A 17,959-nucleotide genomic window follows, 5' to 3' on the forward strand; every position below is an offset into this window, starting at 1 on the left:
TTCACCTGCCCTGGTTCTTCCCCTGTGAATTCCAGAAATGACTTAGACACATATTTAGTGTCACACTATTATATAAGCTCATATGGATTTCATATGGACAGCTCGCCCTACCTGTGGTGAAACCGTATGCTTGTTTACAGGAAGCGTGAGTGACACACACCTGGAGAAAGCACTTACTGGAGCGTTGTCAGCACGCATCGATCACTCCGAACGCAACGCCCCCTTTCTCTCGAGTGGCAGGCGGGGAATGAGCTGCAGTCTGATTCAGTCTGCTTCCAGAAAGCGTGTTAAATTCAGGGGAAAATAAGACTTTCAATCACTCTGAGTCATACTCTCTGCTGTTAAATTACAATTATGCGCAGGTGTGTGTGTGTGTGTTGGTCTGAAAGTGATTGTGTTTGTGTGTGTGAGAATGCATGTGTGTGTGTGCGCGCGTGTGTGTGTGTGTGTGTGAGAATGTATGTGTGTGTGTGTGTGTGTGAGAGAGAGTGTGTGTGAGAGAGAGAGAGAGAGAGAGAGAGAGAGAGTGTGTGTGTGTGTGCCAGTGCGAGTGTGTGTGTGTGGTGCGTGCGTGCGTGCGCGTACCCTCTGAAGGTTTCCCCTCGCACCGCTTCCTTCACATTTCGCAGGTTAACGAGGCTCACCTGCGCTGTCAGGAGGCACCGTGTGAGAAACGAACGACTGGAGCTCACAGGCTCGTTTCACGCCGAGCGCGGGTTCGAGAGCACCTGCTCCATCAGACCCAGAGCACCACTGTGAGCGGCAGGGTGGAGGAAGAGGAGGAGTCTCACCAGACGCATTCGTTATCCGGGACCGCAGCCGAAGACACGTCATCACTTCCCCACTGTACTACAGACGACGCCTGGCGGTAAAATGACTAAACGAAGCCCATAAAGTCCTGGACGGTCCCTGCGGACTGACGCAGGAGAAGAGGCAGTGCGGCCGTAACTCCAGATGGGGGCAGTTACGGCTCCGGAGACTGACTGCCTGGCTTTCTCTTCTCTTATTTTACTCCATATAATGGAGAAGTTTTATTTGCCAGTTGCCAGTAAATTTGGGGATGACTCGGCGCATATTTCACACTAACGGGGTGATTCAGCCTCTGCCCGGGAACGAGAGCGGCACAGAGCAGGAGGCTGAGCCGGGAGGGTACCGAGAGAGGAGAGGACGGGGTGAGGAGAGAGAGACAGAGAGACACAGAGAGAGAGAGATGAAGAGGGAGAGCAGGAAAAAAAAAGAGAAAGGATGATAGATAAAAGAAGGTGTAGGAGAGGAAAGAACAAAGGGGAAAGCTGACATGAGAGAAAGAAAGAGGGAGGGAGAGAAAGAGAGCGATATGGAGAAAGACAGCAGGTAAGAGAAATGGAGAAGAATCAGGAAAGATCAATGGAAGAGAAAAGGTTTAGGAGCGGAAAGAACAGCTGATAGGAGGCTCTTAATGCCGTTTCAAGGGTGAAGTGTCAGTTTGACTCTGATGATGTGGTCCTGAAATGGGCTCTGTTTCAGTGAGGCTCTTAATGCTCCACTCTGCAAGCGGACACACTGTCAACTTCAAAATTCCTCAATTCCAGCTGAAGGGGGAAATCAGTCATCACTGTCAGTCGGACCTTCACACCTTTTCTAGCTGTATTTAAATTCCCATCCCCACAAAACACTGCGTATTTAAATTCCCATCCCCACAGCACACTGTATTTAAATTCCCATCCCCACAAAACACTGCGTATTTAAATTCCCATCCCCACAGCACACTGTATTTAAATTCCCATCCCCACAAAACACTGCGTATTTAAATTCCCATCCCCACAGCACACTGTATTTAAATTCCCATCCCCACAAAACACTGCGTATTTAAATTCCCATCCCCACAGCACACTGCATTTAAATTCCCATCCCCACAGCACACTGTATTTAAATTCCCATCCCCACAGCACACTGTATTTAAATTCCCATCCCCACAGCACACTGTATTTAAATTCCCATCCCCACAAAACACTGCGTATTTAAATTCCCATCCCCACAGCACACTGTATTTAAATTCCCATCCCCACAAAACACTGCGTATTTAAATTCCCATCCCCACAGCACACTGTATTTAAATTCCCATCCCCACAGCACACTGTATTTAAATTCCCATCCCCACAGCACACTGTATTTAAATTCCCATCCCCACCGCTACCGCGGGGAGAGGGACGAGTCCCTTCACCTGAGCAGAATGGTTTACCCCTCTCAAAACGCACGCACGCACAGAGGAGCGAGCTGGGGAAAAAAGGATGGAAATGAGTGCAGGCAGGATGAGGGGAGAGGGGCTAGATGGATGTGAAATAGGGAAGAGAGGATGAAAGAGAGACAGGATCCGGGGAGGTAGATGAGAGAGTAGGAGAGAGAAAGAGAAATGAGCAGAAGAGAGGGAGACAGAGAGAGATGAAGAGTATGTTGGCAAGTGTGTTCTCACCGTGTGACCTTGGTAGAGAAGCAGGAGAGGGAGACAGAGAGAGAGAGAGAGAGAGAGAGAAAGAGAGAGAGAGAGAGAGAGAGAGAGAGAGAGAGAGAGAAAAAGTTGGCAAGGGCATTCTCACCGTGTGAGCTTGGTAGAGAAGCAGAAGAAAGAGAGAGAGAGAGAGAGAGAGAGAGAGAGAGAGAGAGAGATGAAGAGCCTGTTGGCGAGGGTGTTCTCACCGTGTGAGCTTGGTGCCGATCTGCTGGCGAGACTCCAGCCGCTCCTGGTCGGTCTGCATGGGGATGATGTTCTTCTCCTCCAGCTCTCTCTGCGTCGGCCGGTTACTCAGCTTTATGGCCAGAGAGTCCTTCCGCAACACCTTCAGCGCAAGTGTACCTGCAGAACCATCGCGCGGTTACACCACACCAAACACTCACACCGAACGCTCACCGTCTGACTGCTTAACACCCCTGGTCCGGCCCATTTTTGTTGTGCCAGATCAGGCCAGAACCCACTGTCTGGGTGATTAAGACGCGCGGTCTGGTCCATTTGTCTCGTGCCACACTGGGCCACCATATTGACGCCAGTTTCCTCATCAGGCCCTGGTCCAAATGACCAGTGCAAAGACTGATGATGTGGAAACTGTTGGGAGCTGGCTGGCTCTTCAGACACTGCGAGTGGACCACAGGAAGTACAGACTCAGAAGTACAGGTAATAAAACACAGACAGAGCACTGTTCGCGTCATGTGTCCAAAAAACCCCAGAGGGGAGCTCTCCACCAATCACAGAGCATTTTGTTTAACAACAAATAGAATAAAGCTAAAGGTAATTGGTGGATACATTCTGGCTATGCTCACTTCAGCAATAAAAGGACCCAGGAAGTATAACCAGAAACTATCCACCAATCACCTCTGGGGTTATTCAGCTTCCATTTGGATTGGTGGAGCTCCACTGGTTTCTATCCCAAGTTTGTAAATCCTGGTTAGATTCAGGAAGTGAGCGGAGATTAAATAAAAACTCCAAGTCCCATAAGACCCTTCCATGCTCTTTCTAACTGCTCATATTTTAGAGCGGTAAGGACAACTCTATTACACTTTAATATTTATAAACCACCGCTTTAGCACAACACCTGGTTCTTTAAACAGAGTGGTACTTTATTAACACAAATATAACATGAACTAATTTCATGCTCAGCAGTTAAAAGTAGCTCTACCAGCTTACGCACGTCATCTGAGGGGGGCGTTTACTGACAGCCGTAAAAAAGCCGTTTAGTAACAGGGATGAGAAAAGGCAGCCCTTCACAACAGTTAAAACCAATTTAACGGTTTAATTTTCAAATATAACCTGTAATCTGCTGAAAGGCAAACTCTGCATATTTACAAAAACTGAGTAAAGAAGGAAGATAAAAAGTATCGTCCAATAGCAGGGGGAAAAAAAAGACAACTGTGTTCCGCATATAACAACGATTTCAAAAGGCAGTGCACAGCAGCGAAAAAGGTTTGTTAAGATTAGAAATGCAGCACTGCCATTCCTCTGATAAACACTCGACTTCCTCACAAACAAAATACATTAGCTGTATAAATAGTGTGTTTTTGAGTGCTGAATTATGCATGGAACAAGTCCACGGGACTGTACATAATGCGAGTCGCTCACAAACCATTAAGGCCTTCTGGCACAAATCTGTGATGTCTTTTCTCTGTACGTAAAACAATCCCCCTCTCGCTGTGGTCCTTAGAGTAGCCCAGCTAACATGCATAGTAAACACAGTTCTGCTCGACTTGCTGTACTTGTGTCCACTGCGTTTGACAAAGATTAATTGGCACTGAGCTCAAACTAGCTGATAATAATAATAATAATAATAATAATAATAATAATAATGTGTTATTTAGTTGACACTTTTATCCAAAGCGACATGGTTGATTAGACTAAGCAGGGGCCAATCCTCCCTGGAGAAATGAGAGGTTAAGAGCCTTGCTGTGCGGAACTTATTGTGGTTACACCGGGGCTTGAACCACCAACCTTCTGGGTCCCAGCCAAGCACCGAAGCCCCTAGGCTACAGCTGATGAAGAGGTACGTAAATTCGCGCTCAACACCGCAGCTGTTGTAGCTGGGTGCGACGGCTACCGTTTACGCTCTGCTTCAACGGCTCCTCTTGTCGACGGTTGGCCAACAGAACTGCAGTGCATGGCACTCGCTAACGTGCCTGTAACGTTTGACGTCTTTAAACTGCACACTGGCTACCGCAGGTCATAACTGCCGATCCATCTCAATCTGTGACATCACAGCAGAACTGTGACAGCACTGTGACAGAGGGGGAGATGGGAAACGTGTACGGGGCAGCCCTGTGTGTAGGCTACACGGCAGCCTGGGAGGCTAACGTTTTATCAGAGCGGACGGAAGATTGTGGCGAGGCAGGGATTCAGGCCTGAGACCGGATTAATCCCCCCGCTTGTAACAGGGAGCCACTGAAGCGGCGTGAAGAGCTAAATCTCGAACGCTCAGCGGACCTGGAGCGAAAATACCTACAACACGGGCAGACCGTGGTGCTCAGGAGAACAGCACTGTAGGATATCACACGCCCGGGTAAAGCATGCTCCGTTTCAGTGCAGACTGCCTCTCTCAGAGGAAACGCGTTCCTGTGTTTCTGTGAACGCTCTCCCCTTCATTCAGAAAATGTTGGATGATAATAACGACAATAACATATTTCTAGAACATCTTTCACACAAAGACTCTCGTTCAGAGGAAGGGTATTTCTGTGTACATTTCCTCCCTCAAGGTGAAGGCCAGGCTGAGATCATGAACGATGGTAATAATGAAGAAAATAGTAAAAAGTCACTGAAAGTGCGTGTTTCGGTAGGAGTCGTGCGAGTACTCACTGGTGAACAGCGTGTCGTCATCGTCCTCTTCATCGTCTTCGTCTTCCTCATCCTCCTCATCCTCGTCTTTGTACATGCTGGGCAGGTCCTCGTAGTCGGACTCGTTGGGCATGTTCTCCTTGTCATCGTCACACTCGATCACCACCGTGGGGACAGCGTGCAGCACCGAACTGCAGGGGGAGATCAGCGTGCAGATGAAGTGTGTGTGGCGTGTGTGTGTGTGTGTCTTGGGGGGGGTTTGGGGTGAGATATGAATGGTCATTTGAAGTGGGTGTTTTTCTGGGTGTGAGATAGGAACGCTCATTTGAAGAGTGTGTGTGTGAGTGTGTGTGTGTGTGTGTGTGAGGGAAAGAGAGATCATTTGAAGTGTGTGCGGCACACAGAAGACAATTCCTTTTGACATGGAAATAATTGGTCCAAAGTTAATTTAATTGCTGCTGACAACGTGCCGTGTTTCCCCAGTCAGTTCAGACCCAATCACGACAGCACGGCAGCACGGCAGCACGACAACACGACAACACGACAACACGACAACACGACAACACGACAACACGACACCACACGCGCTCTCAGAAAGACTGAGGCGAGAGAGAGGCGACAGATCGGAACGCGGAAGCGACCGTTCGCGCTGTCACACGGGCCGTCTGCTTCCGGGCCGACCATCCCGCTCCTGCTCAGGGAGAGATCGGCGGGGCCAGGTTAACCCTCCTCTCACAGGGCTGACAGGAGTGGGAATGACCATTAAATACACCCCAAATAAATCACTCTATGCATAAATAATCAAATAATATTCATGCATAAATGAAAATAAGATAAAGAAGGTGCAGTAAAGACTAGACACTTTGCCTATACACAAATACACACACACACACACACAAATACACACACACACACACACACACATTTATTATATTTCTTTTCAAGCAATTAAAACTTTTTAAAAAGTCTGCAGGAGTAGCGTAACTGCACACTAATGAAGCTCACTGCCTCACAGTTCCCCAGAGTTAACGCTGTTCGCAGGGCAGAGCCTGAGCGAGCGGCTCATTAAACCACAGCAAACCGCAGGTCTGCACACCACCAGCAGAGGGCGCCGTCTCTGCCTCAGAGACAAGACAGGCAGACAGACAGACAGACAGGCAGACAGGCAGACAGGCAGACAGACACGAACAGACACAGACAGACACAGACAGACACAGACAGACACAGACAGGCAGACAGACAGACAGACAGACAGACAGACAGACAGACAGGTGTGACGCATGCGGCCTCAGATGAACCATCCCCAGTCCAGCGGAAGCCTGAGTTATCTGACCGTAGTTTACGCACTGCAGGGGGGGTTCAGCGTGTACTCAAACAGCCCCCTCTCCTGCGGGAGTGGAGATCAAAAGACACAATTTACACTCCGGGGGGACAGAGTCCATTTAAGTGGCGATTTGGCGACGTACGTCACCCTCTCTCAGGACGCCCTGCGTTTGAACACGCGGCTGTGAGTTAATTAAACCGGGCCGGTGCGTTAGCAGCGTGCTACCTTCGCCGCGTGAGCTCCCAGCTCCAGCAGTTATTTACCCTGTCCTGCGGCGACCTGACCTGATTCTCGCTCACTCTTCACAGGAGCTGGCGGTGGCTGTACCAGCGGCCGCTCGGACGACGGACTGGGTGTCCCTCGGTCAGCGATGTCTCCACGTTACATCACACTACGTTACATAAGCCCCATTTTATAATGAATAAGTGTACAGTTAGCCAAACAAATCAACTTCACTTTGCACTGGAAAGAATCGTGACTGACATTTAAAGCCATCTCACGAATGAGAGAGGCAACCTAGTGGGATTTCTTCACCGTGGACAGAAATCCACCCATGTAACACGACAGGGAGATATGCAGTCACTAGGCAACGTGCGTCACCTGGGAGATGAGCACAGCCCTGGTCACATGATACAGGGAGCTGTGACAAGAGATGGCATGTGGTGGCTTTCATACAAACAAGGGTCAAACCACAGGAAGCGCGGCAAAGAACGTTAGGTTACACGGATACTGAGGCCATCCAGCAGACACATCAAGAGACACATCTTATTTCACTGCAGAAACTGCCTGTCCTGGAGTTGCAGGCGTGTGCTGGTACCACGTCTGAAGTTTAAACTTCACATAAACCCCCTTTAATTTAGGCAGAACGTAGCCCGGAATTAAGAGGTTATCTCCGCTTAACCAACGCACAGGAGACGGACGGATGTCCCATCTTCGAAAAACGAGCAAAAAGACATTTGACGGACAAGTGCGGTGGGAGGCTAAGTCGTGGGGAAGGGATATTTTCTTCAAATCGGAGAGCTTGAGAGAGCGCTTTGATCATTAGCGCATCAGCCAAACCGCCACATTAATAACCGGGCTGGTTTTAAAACCCATCAGCGGCTGAAACGTGTGGAGCGGACAGCTTCCTGGGACCGGGCCTTCTGAGCAGCACCTCCAAGCCAATTAGAGACGACGCTCACCCAAAATAGCTGCGGGGGATAGGCTGCTGAACCTGGGGGGGCGTGGGTAGGGGAGGGGCGGGCAGCCATTTTGGCTGCGCAGATGCGACACAAACAAGCGCGATTTAGTGGAGATAAACAGGCTGCCACCTCGCAGCTCCCCGCTTCGTTATTCGGGTTCGAGGGCCGCAAATTGGGTCATAAACCTGAAGAACAGCCCCGTGGGGGATTCGGGAGGGGCCGCGACTCGTGCAGGAAAACAGCGGGCTTTCAATATCGGCCTAATCAAGCTTTATTGATCACCGCGAGGGACCTGGCACCCGCATTAGCCATCTCACATTAGTGATGTCACAGATCGATATCTGGGCCGACTCCTAAACCGCTTCTCCCGGATTTCACCTGGGCGAAAACTTCCTCGCAGGAAGGTGAGGAAAACATTGAGAAAAAAAACATGGTCTGGTTCACTGTTTATGGTTACAAAAACAAACCTGTTTTCATGCCAAAAAAAAAAGAAAAGAGCTGTTGACATCATTTCTAATCAAAATAGGCACTGACGTAACTGCAAAATTAATTCAACAGTCAAAAAGGACGGATTCTAGTCAGGCCATGACCTAGCTGTGGGATTATAAGTGATTCTTTGACAGTAAAAACACCCACACATATGCAAAATGGATATTTGCAATTTGGATAATTATAGCGTAACATACTGACCCACTGACAGAAACTGGTCAGTATGAACAGCTAAAAAAAAAAGAACACGTACAAAAACAAAACAGTGTTACACAAGTAGATGCACTCCATTTATTTTTCAGTGCAACTGAATGCAGAAAAGTGCAGAGACCAGGCCTGCGGCCAAGCGCCATACGTTGTCATGACGCTGCCTCTTGCCAGGGGGGGGAAACGTGAATTTAACAGCCCATGACAGGACTGTGAGGATTACATAAGGACCCAGGGCGCAGGGCTGGAAGCTGGTGTTCGGAGCACTCTGGCACGGAAGGTCACCCAGCACGTGCTTTTACCCCAGGAGAAAAAAAACAAAAAACGAGAGGCTGATGAGAGTCGAGCGGAGGTTCTCCTTCAGGAGAGCGCAGCGATGGAGGGGCCGAGCCAACATGGAGCCTCAGTTATGTAAAGGGGCAGATGTTGGGAAGCGGAAAATCAGCGGGACACTTCCGCGCTCCGGGGAGATTCCGGGAACACGGGGGGAAGAAGCCGATTTCGGAGACGTGGTGTTCCAATCTGCCGCGTCCACTATAATTCACACGGAGACGTCAGTCGCTCTGACTCACAGAGCTGGTCAGAAAGAAATGTAGATGCCAGGCATTCAGAAGCTACTTCTTTTAAGTTCTCATTATGATTTCAGGTATTTGATTTAATTATTTCTATTCTAAATTTAAAAATAAAAAAAAACCCACAAAAAAGGTGTCCACTAAAGAATGTGACATCACAGTGACATCACCCCAGGTCTTCAGCCTGGCAGGCTAAGGGCCGGCTTCTTGGACAGAAAGGTGTTAACGGTCGGCAGCCTGTCATGGCAGCTCCAGCGCCTCCCAGCTTTGGAGCCCACGTGTGAAACGGCCCGGAACTCAACTCGCCGTAGTCATCGAGACGAGGTCACCCTCACCAGCTACGTTCCGGCCAAAACGAGCCCGCCCAACGGGCACCGATCCGCCTCCGTTTGGGAACGCTACGTGTGTGTGCGCTAGTAAAGGGTGGCCACATTTAACTGACCGTTCCTCCAATCAAAACCCACCAAACCCTTCCAGCTGGGATTGGCGGAACAGTCACTTAACACCCGACCAACAGGGGAGTAAAAATGAGAATTTCGCAAATGAGCTGAAATTCAGCCGTAGCGACAACACGTTTACGGCTCGCGTGCCTCTCCATGGCAACGAAAACGTGCCAAAAAAAAAACATGCTAAACGACCCACAGGCAGAGGTCTGTTTACACCTCCGCAGTTGCAGGTGCTGGACTCCAGCGAAGAGACCTTTTCACTCAGGCAAGGCCCCCTGACGAGGTTCTTCAGCCCGGCGCTCAAACAAACGAATTAATCACAGTTCTCCCTGGCTCCCCCTTCGCCTCGTGCATATCAGAGCTGGTGGCGTGGAGTCAGACAGAGCCGCGTGTTATCAGCTTCCAGCACAAACCCTTCCCCCTCTCCCCTCTCCCCTCTCCCCTACACGCTGCTCTCTGATAGGGCGGTGGGGAGGGCCGGCCGTCGCCATGGCGTTTGATGACGCCGCCGCCAACCCACCCCTGGAGCTCTCTAACACGGGCTGGAGCTCTCTAACACGGGCTGGAGCTCTAACACACGGGCTGGGGCTCTCTAACACACGGGCTGGGGCTCTCTAACACACGGGCTGGGGCTCTCTAACACGGGCTGGAGCTCTCTAACACACGGGCTGGGGCTCTCTAACACACGGGCTGGAGCTCTCTAACACACGGGCTGGGGCTCTCTAACACACGGGCTGGAGCTCTCTAACACACGGGCTGGAGCTCTCTAACACACGGGCTGGAGCTCTCTAACACACGGGCTGGAGCTCTCTAACACACGGGCTGGAGCTCTCTAACACACGGGCTGGAGCTCTCTAACACGGGCTGGAGCTCTCTAACACACGGGCTGGGGCTCTCTAACACACGGGCTGGAGCTCTCTAACACACGGGCTGGAGCTCTCTAACACACGGGCTGGAGCTCTCTAACACACGGGCTGGAGCTCTCTAACACACGGGCTGGGGCTCTCTAACGTGGGGCTGGAGCTCTCTAACACACGGGCTGGGGCTCTCTAACACACGGGCTGGAGCTCTCTAACACACGGGCTGGGGCTCTCTAACACACGGGCTGGAGCTCTCTAACACACGGGCTGGGGCTCTCTAACACACGGGCTGGGGCTCTCTAACACACGGGCTGGGGCTCTCTAACACACGGGCTGGAGCTCTCTAACACACGGGCTGGAGCTCTCTAACACACGGGCTGGGGCTCTCTAACACACGGGCTGGGGCTCTCTAACACACGGGCTGGGGCTCTCTAACACACGGGCTGGGGCTCTCTAACACACGGGCTGGGGCTCTCTAACGTGGGGCTGGGGCTCTCTAACACACGGGCTGGGGCTCTCTAACGCGGGGCTGGAGCTCTCTAACACACGGGCTGGGGCTCTCTAACACACGGGCTGGAGCTCTCTAACACACGGGCTGGAGCTCTCTAACACACGGGCTGGAGCTCTCTAACACACGGGCTGGGGCTCTCTAACACACGGGCTGGGGCTCTCTAATGCGGGGCTGGAGCTCTCTAACACACGAGCTGGAGCTCTCTAACACACGGGCTGGAGCTCTCTAACACACGGGCTGGGGCTCTCTAACACACGGGCTGGAGCTCTCTAACGTGGGGTTGGCTCTCTAACGCGGGGTTGGCTCTCTCTAACGCGGGGCTGGAGCTCTCTAACACGGGGCTGGGGCTCTCTAACGCGGAGCTGGGGCTCTCTAACGTGGGGTTGGCTCTCTAACGCGGGGTTGGCGCTCTCTAACGCGATCGTCAGTCTGCAGCAGGTGGAGAGGGCTGTGGGATGGACACCTGCTGGGGCTCTCGCGCACACACCTTCCCACACACATGTACATGCGACACGCTGTGAGCTTCACGCCAGAAGTTCAGCATAAAAGGTATTAGTCAGAGAGACAGCGAGAGACAGGCACATACAGAGAGCATTTTATTAGGTATTTAGTAATTAGACTTTTTTAAAATTGGTATTCTGCTGCTGTAGCCCAACGTCATTTGGCCATTCATGCATGTTTTTATGCATCAAGTTGCTGCCAGATGATTGGCTGACAACATATTTGCAACAATGAGTTGATGCACAGGTCTACCAAATGGAAGTAGTCACTGAGTGTAGGCACATACAGACACGCACACATTTTCCTATACTTGTGAGGTCCATAACGCAGTCACACACACAGACACACATTTTCCTATACTTGTGAGGTCCATGACATACATCCACAGTTTCCGATACTTGTGAAGTCCATAACACAGACATGCACACATTTTCCTATACTTGTGAGGACTATAACACACACACACACACACACACACACACACACACACACACACACACACACACACCTCTCGAGCCTCTGCATGGTGAGTGCCAGGGTCTTGTTGAGCTCCTCGATGACGCGGCTGGGCGGGTGGATGGGGATGGGCAGGGTCCCGTACTGCAGCTGGTGGCCGTGTCCGTGGGACGGCAGCAGGGTCCCGTGCAGGGGGCCCAGGGGCTGGGAGGAGCACTTCTGGGAGAAGGAGGCGAGGGAGGACTCCAGGCCCCCCGGAGGCACACAGATCATCACCTTTTTGGGAGGTAGAGGAGGGGACAGCTTCCCCGGCATGCAGGCCAGTTTGATGGGCTGTCCTGAGTCTGGGGAGACAGGAAAAACACAGTCAGTCAGTGGACATAGAGTCTACAACAACCGTGTTCACAATGGTTTGGGTCACTTCTCAGTGGTCACATTCAGTCGATGTCCAATGGTGATTAGTGGCGTCTTTTCAACGTTTAATGGTGATAGACATCGTCTTTTCCAATGGTGAGTGTACTGTAACCAGCGGAAGTGGTTCATAAACCAGTAGGTTATGAGATAAAATTACACAGCACAACATTCAGATCAGCTAAATAAAACCTGGCAGGAGCTCCGTTCACTGCAGTTAATGAGACCTTGGTAAGGGAGGGGAGGGGTGCACAACAGCCAAGGGTGGTCTCAACCACCACCTACATGAACTAGATGTACTAGGGTCAACTAGAAAGTGCATTCTTGCTAAAATGCACTTTCTAGTTGACATTCAAATTAAGGAAGAAACTGTTCAACCTTTGATGAGTGCATGACAACATGTGTCCCAGAATGCCGAAAAAAAACAACTAAATCCACACTGATGCCATCAGCAAATCAGATACGACCGTGCCATACATCACCCAATCAGGTGTGACCACGCTGAACTGGAGTGACTGGGTTGCCGGGGGAACGGGCGGGAGTCGGCGGGCTCACCTGTGATGTGATTGGGGATGCGGGAGAAGGGCTTGGGGGGCAGAGCGGGCGGCTGCTTGTGGAAGGGGGGCTGCTTGGTGGGCGTGTCCTGGCCGTCTCCGGGGAAACCCGAGGGTTTTTTGGGAGGCAGGACCAGGGTGGGCTTCATGGAGTGGTCCTGCACGCAGACCCCGGCCTCCACGCTGGTCTGGAACTCCACCGTCGCTGCGGAGACCGGAAACGCAGGGACAGGAGAGGTCAGAGGTCGGGCCGGGGGTCCCACTGTCGTGGCGAGGAGCCACAGGGCTCTTGTTATGGCCCCCGAACTCTCAGAGGTGAGATGAACGCTTAGACAGTGCAGGACCGCACTGTGGACTGAGTGTCACTCACTCAATCTGGAGTCTGTTACAGGTCACTGCACACGTATAAATGCACGTGCACACATAAACACACACAAACATACACACACACACACACACACAAGACCTGGGTTCACATCGTATTTGTTTTGGCTTCAAACACTTTTCTGCATTTGACTAAGCTTGCCTGGAACAAATTAAATGATCCCAAAAGTATAAACCCTGCCCAACTGCTCCTCCTTGCAGGCTCAAATGCTCCAGGCAAGATCAATAGAGCACAGAAAATCATTTGAATCCAAAACGAATACGATTGGAACCCATTTCTGACACACACACACACACGCACACACACACACACACACACACACAAGAAGCCAGGCTTTAACCAGCTAACTCAGCTGCAGCTCCATGACCTCTGAGCACTGTACACTCCTACCAGGTGGGTTTAAGAGCCTGTCAGAAGGACTACACCTGTCCAGGTCAAGGACACCTATAACAGCCAACATGACTAAAGATGCCATTTCCTAACAATGACAACTTATGTACACGCTCAACATAAACAATGGTACAAACTGTAAGGAGTACACCATGGCAGAGGCCAAAGTGAGAATCATCGATCGCCCCCCGGTAGATGAGCCGTGGGCCAATGAGACCGCGCCACTTCACCGATATTGATCTCGGCACTGCTAAGGACAGGCGTGGGCCGTTAAAGAAAGATTTGAACATTTATCCTTGACCCCTCCTCAAAAATGGGGCACAGCAAACAAGCCAAGCAAATGCCTGACCATGATGTGCATTTGCATAATGTTGTGTACACTAATCCTCCATTGATTGTTCCTTTCATAGCCCACCATCCAGCCCACAAAATGTTCCTTGACACAGCTTCGCACTACTACCCACTGAAGGGTCTCTGGAGACGCGAATACGTGGTTGAACCTCAAACGGTTCTCGGTATCTGCCTTTAGGATGTTGGAAGATTGAAACCAACCAGCAAAACAGGGCCACTCAGCAAGGGCACAGCCCCACAGATTTAGACCTCTAACCATCTGAACTGCCAGCATCCATTCCCCTCCTTTTAGGAGGATTGTATTACAGAAAATTGATGCATACAATGTCAGAGAGGGTGGCAGTGGACATGTCTATCAGAGAGATAGCTACACACTCCCAGGCAGGAGGTGACATAAGTGTTATTCAAGTGTGCGAAAGGACATAACATTGCCACACATTTCAATCTAACGAAAAGTGTGCCTAAAAATAGACAATTCCTATAAATAGATACAATAAAATTGTCACACATGCCTACTTGTGTACTGCTTCTGTCAGCCCCTGCTCCCAATTGCAAGTTTTATAACCAAACTTCCTCATAAACTTTCAACCTGGGTTGTTCCACCCCAATTAGCGCTTCCCTAGCATTTTAATGTAAAACAGGTGTCTCATTTGAAACATAAATGGCTGAAAATCAGTCCTTTCCATAATTTGAACCTGCACATTATTCAATCCAACTGCCTTATCCAACTGATCACTTCCCGAGTTAAGTGATCAAGCATGATCTATTGGTCTTTACATACGCAATCCACTTAGCATCGCCATCACCTTCAGTAATGACATTCTGGTTAGCCTAGCCTCCATGTGCATTTCCTTCTGAAGATTAATTAAAACCGTATTTGAAGACAGCCATCAGGGTTGAGATCAAATCCATTTCAATTTGTTCAAATCAGGAGGTGGACTGCCATGGACTCCCCTCAATGTTTAATGTGGATTTTTCAATTAGTAAATATAATTTCGGTTCCTTTTCTGAATGGACTGAACTGAAATGCAACTGATCCCATTGCTTGCAGCGACAAGCATCTAAATAAGGGCGGCCTAACGTAGTTCCTGCAGATCCACCGTCCTGTAGGTTTTCACTCCGACCCTAACACAGCACACCTCATTCATCAGCTAGAGCAGGGCTAACCAACCCTCTTCCTGGAGATCTATCGTCCTGTAAGGTTTCACTCCAACCCTAACACAGCACACCTCATTCAACAGCTAGAGCAGGGCTAACCAACCCTGTTCCTGGAGATCTATCGTCCTGTAGGGTTTCACTCCAACCCTAACACAGCACACCTCATTCGACAGCGAGCATTGCTGGGCTGAATGGCCTGTTCTTGTCGTCATATCATGTTAGCTCATGCCAAGTTAACAGCAAGAGATCTCGTTGAGACGCAAATTAGTACAATCGGGTGTGCCAAATTAGGTCTGCAATGAGAACCTGTAGGACAGTAGACCTCCAGGACCAGGCCTGGGCAGTTCTACTTTAAACATTACCTCACAGTATGAGTGGCAGGAGAGAATGGCATTTCAGCAAACTACCCAGCTGTATACGCGTATAATACCTAATATGCTATGCTAAACAAAAGCTGTATTAGTCACCCCCAGATAAAGCGCTTGCTAAAGAGTAAACAAACATAAATAATAACGGAGAACATAATTAGTTTAATCAAGCTGCTAATTATCAGTGGTATGGTAATCTGTACACATCTGCTTGGTTCCAAAAGAAAACTATTAAGGCCACTCACACAACCACAATAGTATAAAATAAAAACACTGCTCCCTGTGTGACCTTGTACTACGAGGAACTAAACTACTTGCGCTGAATTCATCCAGTGAAGTGCGTGTTAATTCATTAAGTTGAGCCGTTTCCGTTCATCATTGTACAAAATGACCCCCAAAACTGGAGACAGGCACACGGTGATTTACAGCACATATCTTTCACAAACAATGCCGACCAGCTGTTCATTATTACAAGGAAGGAGTGCCCTCCTCCCCCCTCTGTTTATTTTGTCACTACGCAGCTCATAAACCACAATGAAACTGCCCGGAAAACGTTCTGACGTTCCCCTAATGCGTTATGTAAATCAGTCTCTGTCGCTCCGCGCCTCTCTGAGGGAGAACAGCGCAGACGTGCCCCTGCATCCGCCGCTGGGACGATGGGACCAGGGCTCTGAGAACGCACTGAGTACGCACTGCGTCAGCGTAACGGGTCTGAGAACGCACTGAGAACGCACTGCGTCACCGTAACGGGTCTGAGAACGCCCTGCGTCACCGTAACGGGTCTAAGAACGCACTGCGTCAGCGTAACGGGTCTAAGAACGCACTGCGTCAGCGTAACGGGTCTGAGAACGCACTGCGTCACCGTAACGGGTCTGAGACCACACTGAGAACGCACTGAGAACGCACTGCGTCACCGTAACGGGTCTGAGAACGCCCTGCGTCACCGTAACGGGTCTAAGAACGCACTGCGTCAGCGTAACGGGTCTGAGAACACACTGCGTCACCGTAACGGGTCTGAGAACGCACTGCGTCAGCGTAACGGGTCTGAGAACGCACTGCGTCACCGTAACGGGTCTGAGAACGCACTGCGTCACCGTAACGCCTGAGTACTAAAGTATTACTACTTGAGTATTAAAAATCTAAAAACTCTCATTTATACAAGAAGATTAAATAAAAATAATAATAATTTCTCCAGATGCAAGTCAGCATCCCTATGCTCCCACAGGGGGGGTTGAACCAGCAGTTCTACAGTTACCATTCGAGCGACCCCGCTGGCCACCTTTTCCATTCATGAAGCAAAAGCACTGAATACGATATGACAGACGAGGAAACAGCCTACACACGGCAACGTCAAAACAAACACACAGACAACATAAAACCTCTAAAAAAAACAACGTATGCTCCCATATCCACAGCGAGAAGCAGGTACAGAACTCCTCCTCTGACTGTCATGTTGTGGAAAGGGGGGCCCATCCTGAGGCGGGACGTCCCACGCCGGGGGGAGGGGGGCAGACTTACCTGACCCTGTCCCCGTCCCGTCCATGAGCTGTGGGCTGGGCGGGGGTAGGAGCGCGCGATAGGCCCGCTCCGCCTCGTCACGCCCTAACGAGCCGGGAACGGGCCCCGGCGACCGGCCGTTTTCTAACTTCCCGTCTTCTTTTGTTACCGGGACCGTCCCGTCTGATGTAACAGAGAAAGAAGAGAGGTCACAAAACCAGCGGCGCTCTCGCCCGCGCCCCGCCCGCGCCCCGTTAGCCCCCGCGGCTCCGAGAAGCTCCGGCCCAGAAAGGGGGGGGTGGCCGGAGCTTCCCAAACCACAGGGTAACGGCGGCAAGACTCCCGACCGACGGACACCCACCTGCTCCACCCACTGTGTTTTTGGCAAACTGTCTATTTGTAGACATGCGGGCAATGTTGGGGCAGTTTATGGAAATCCTTTGGAAATTTCACCAAGTCTGCATTTGAAGTCTGCATTCTGAGTTCAGAGTTTAAAAAAATAATAACGACTCACTAAGGAAGCAAACTAAATAAATAAAAACAACTTAACCCCAGGACCTCAGCAGCTCACCATGTGACATTCAGAATCGTTTGTGTCCAGATTATATTCCATGACTCAGCAGAAACGCTGCTCATCCTCCAGTGTCCCTGGCTGAATAACGCGCTGCCTCTCACCTACACCTTCAGCAGCGTGCGCTGTACTGACGCCCGGATGCTCCGGATGGTTCTCACCCAGCTGGGGCCAGCCGGTCAGGGCTGTGGTGTGTGCTTCCCCTCCTGATAATTCACTGAACATAATTACCAACCTCATAAAAACACTGCAATAAACGGCTAATTATGTGCCGGTCTTCCTCAATGTTGACCGTTAACCTGGTCTTTTGACAGAAGGGGCACCGAGACAGTGGATTTTATTTTTTTATTTTTAGTTTGGTTCATTTTAGTACTGAATTGCATTAACTAGCATGCCCCACCGCTAAACACATCCGAGATAGGACTGAGAGGAGA

The 17,959-nt window shown here is 50.4% G+C and overlaps 1 protein-coding gene across 3 annotated transcripts in view; it reads right to left on the reverse strand.

Moving 5' to 3' along the window:
* Positions 1 to 17,959, reverse strand: part of phactr1 (phosphatase and actin regulator 1) — a 99,153-nt gene that overhangs the window by 12,581 nt on the left and 68,613 nt on the right. For all 3 annotated transcript variants that reach the window (XM_061238621.1, XM_061238620.1, XM_061238619.1), the window contains exons 4-7: positions 12,807 to 13,010; positions 11,893 to 12,184; positions 5,315 to 5,484; positions 2,677 to 2,833 (exon numbers count right to left, since the gene is read on the reverse strand). In XM_061238621.1, coding sequence (XP_061094605.1) covers positions 2,677 to 2,833; positions 5,315 to 5,484; positions 11,893 to 12,184; positions 12,807 to 13,010 — 823 coding nt within the window. The remainder of the gene's footprint in view (positions 1 to 2,676; positions 2,834 to 5,314; positions 5,485 to 11,892; positions 12,185 to 12,806; positions 13,011 to 17,959) is intronic.

This window comes from Conger conger, chromosome 4 (genome assembly GCF_963514075.1).
Source record: "Conger conger chromosome 4, fConCon1.1, whole genome shotgun sequence".
NCBI classification, from domain to species: domain Eukaryota; kingdom Metazoa; phylum Chordata; class Actinopteri; order Anguilliformes; family Congridae; genus Conger; species Conger conger.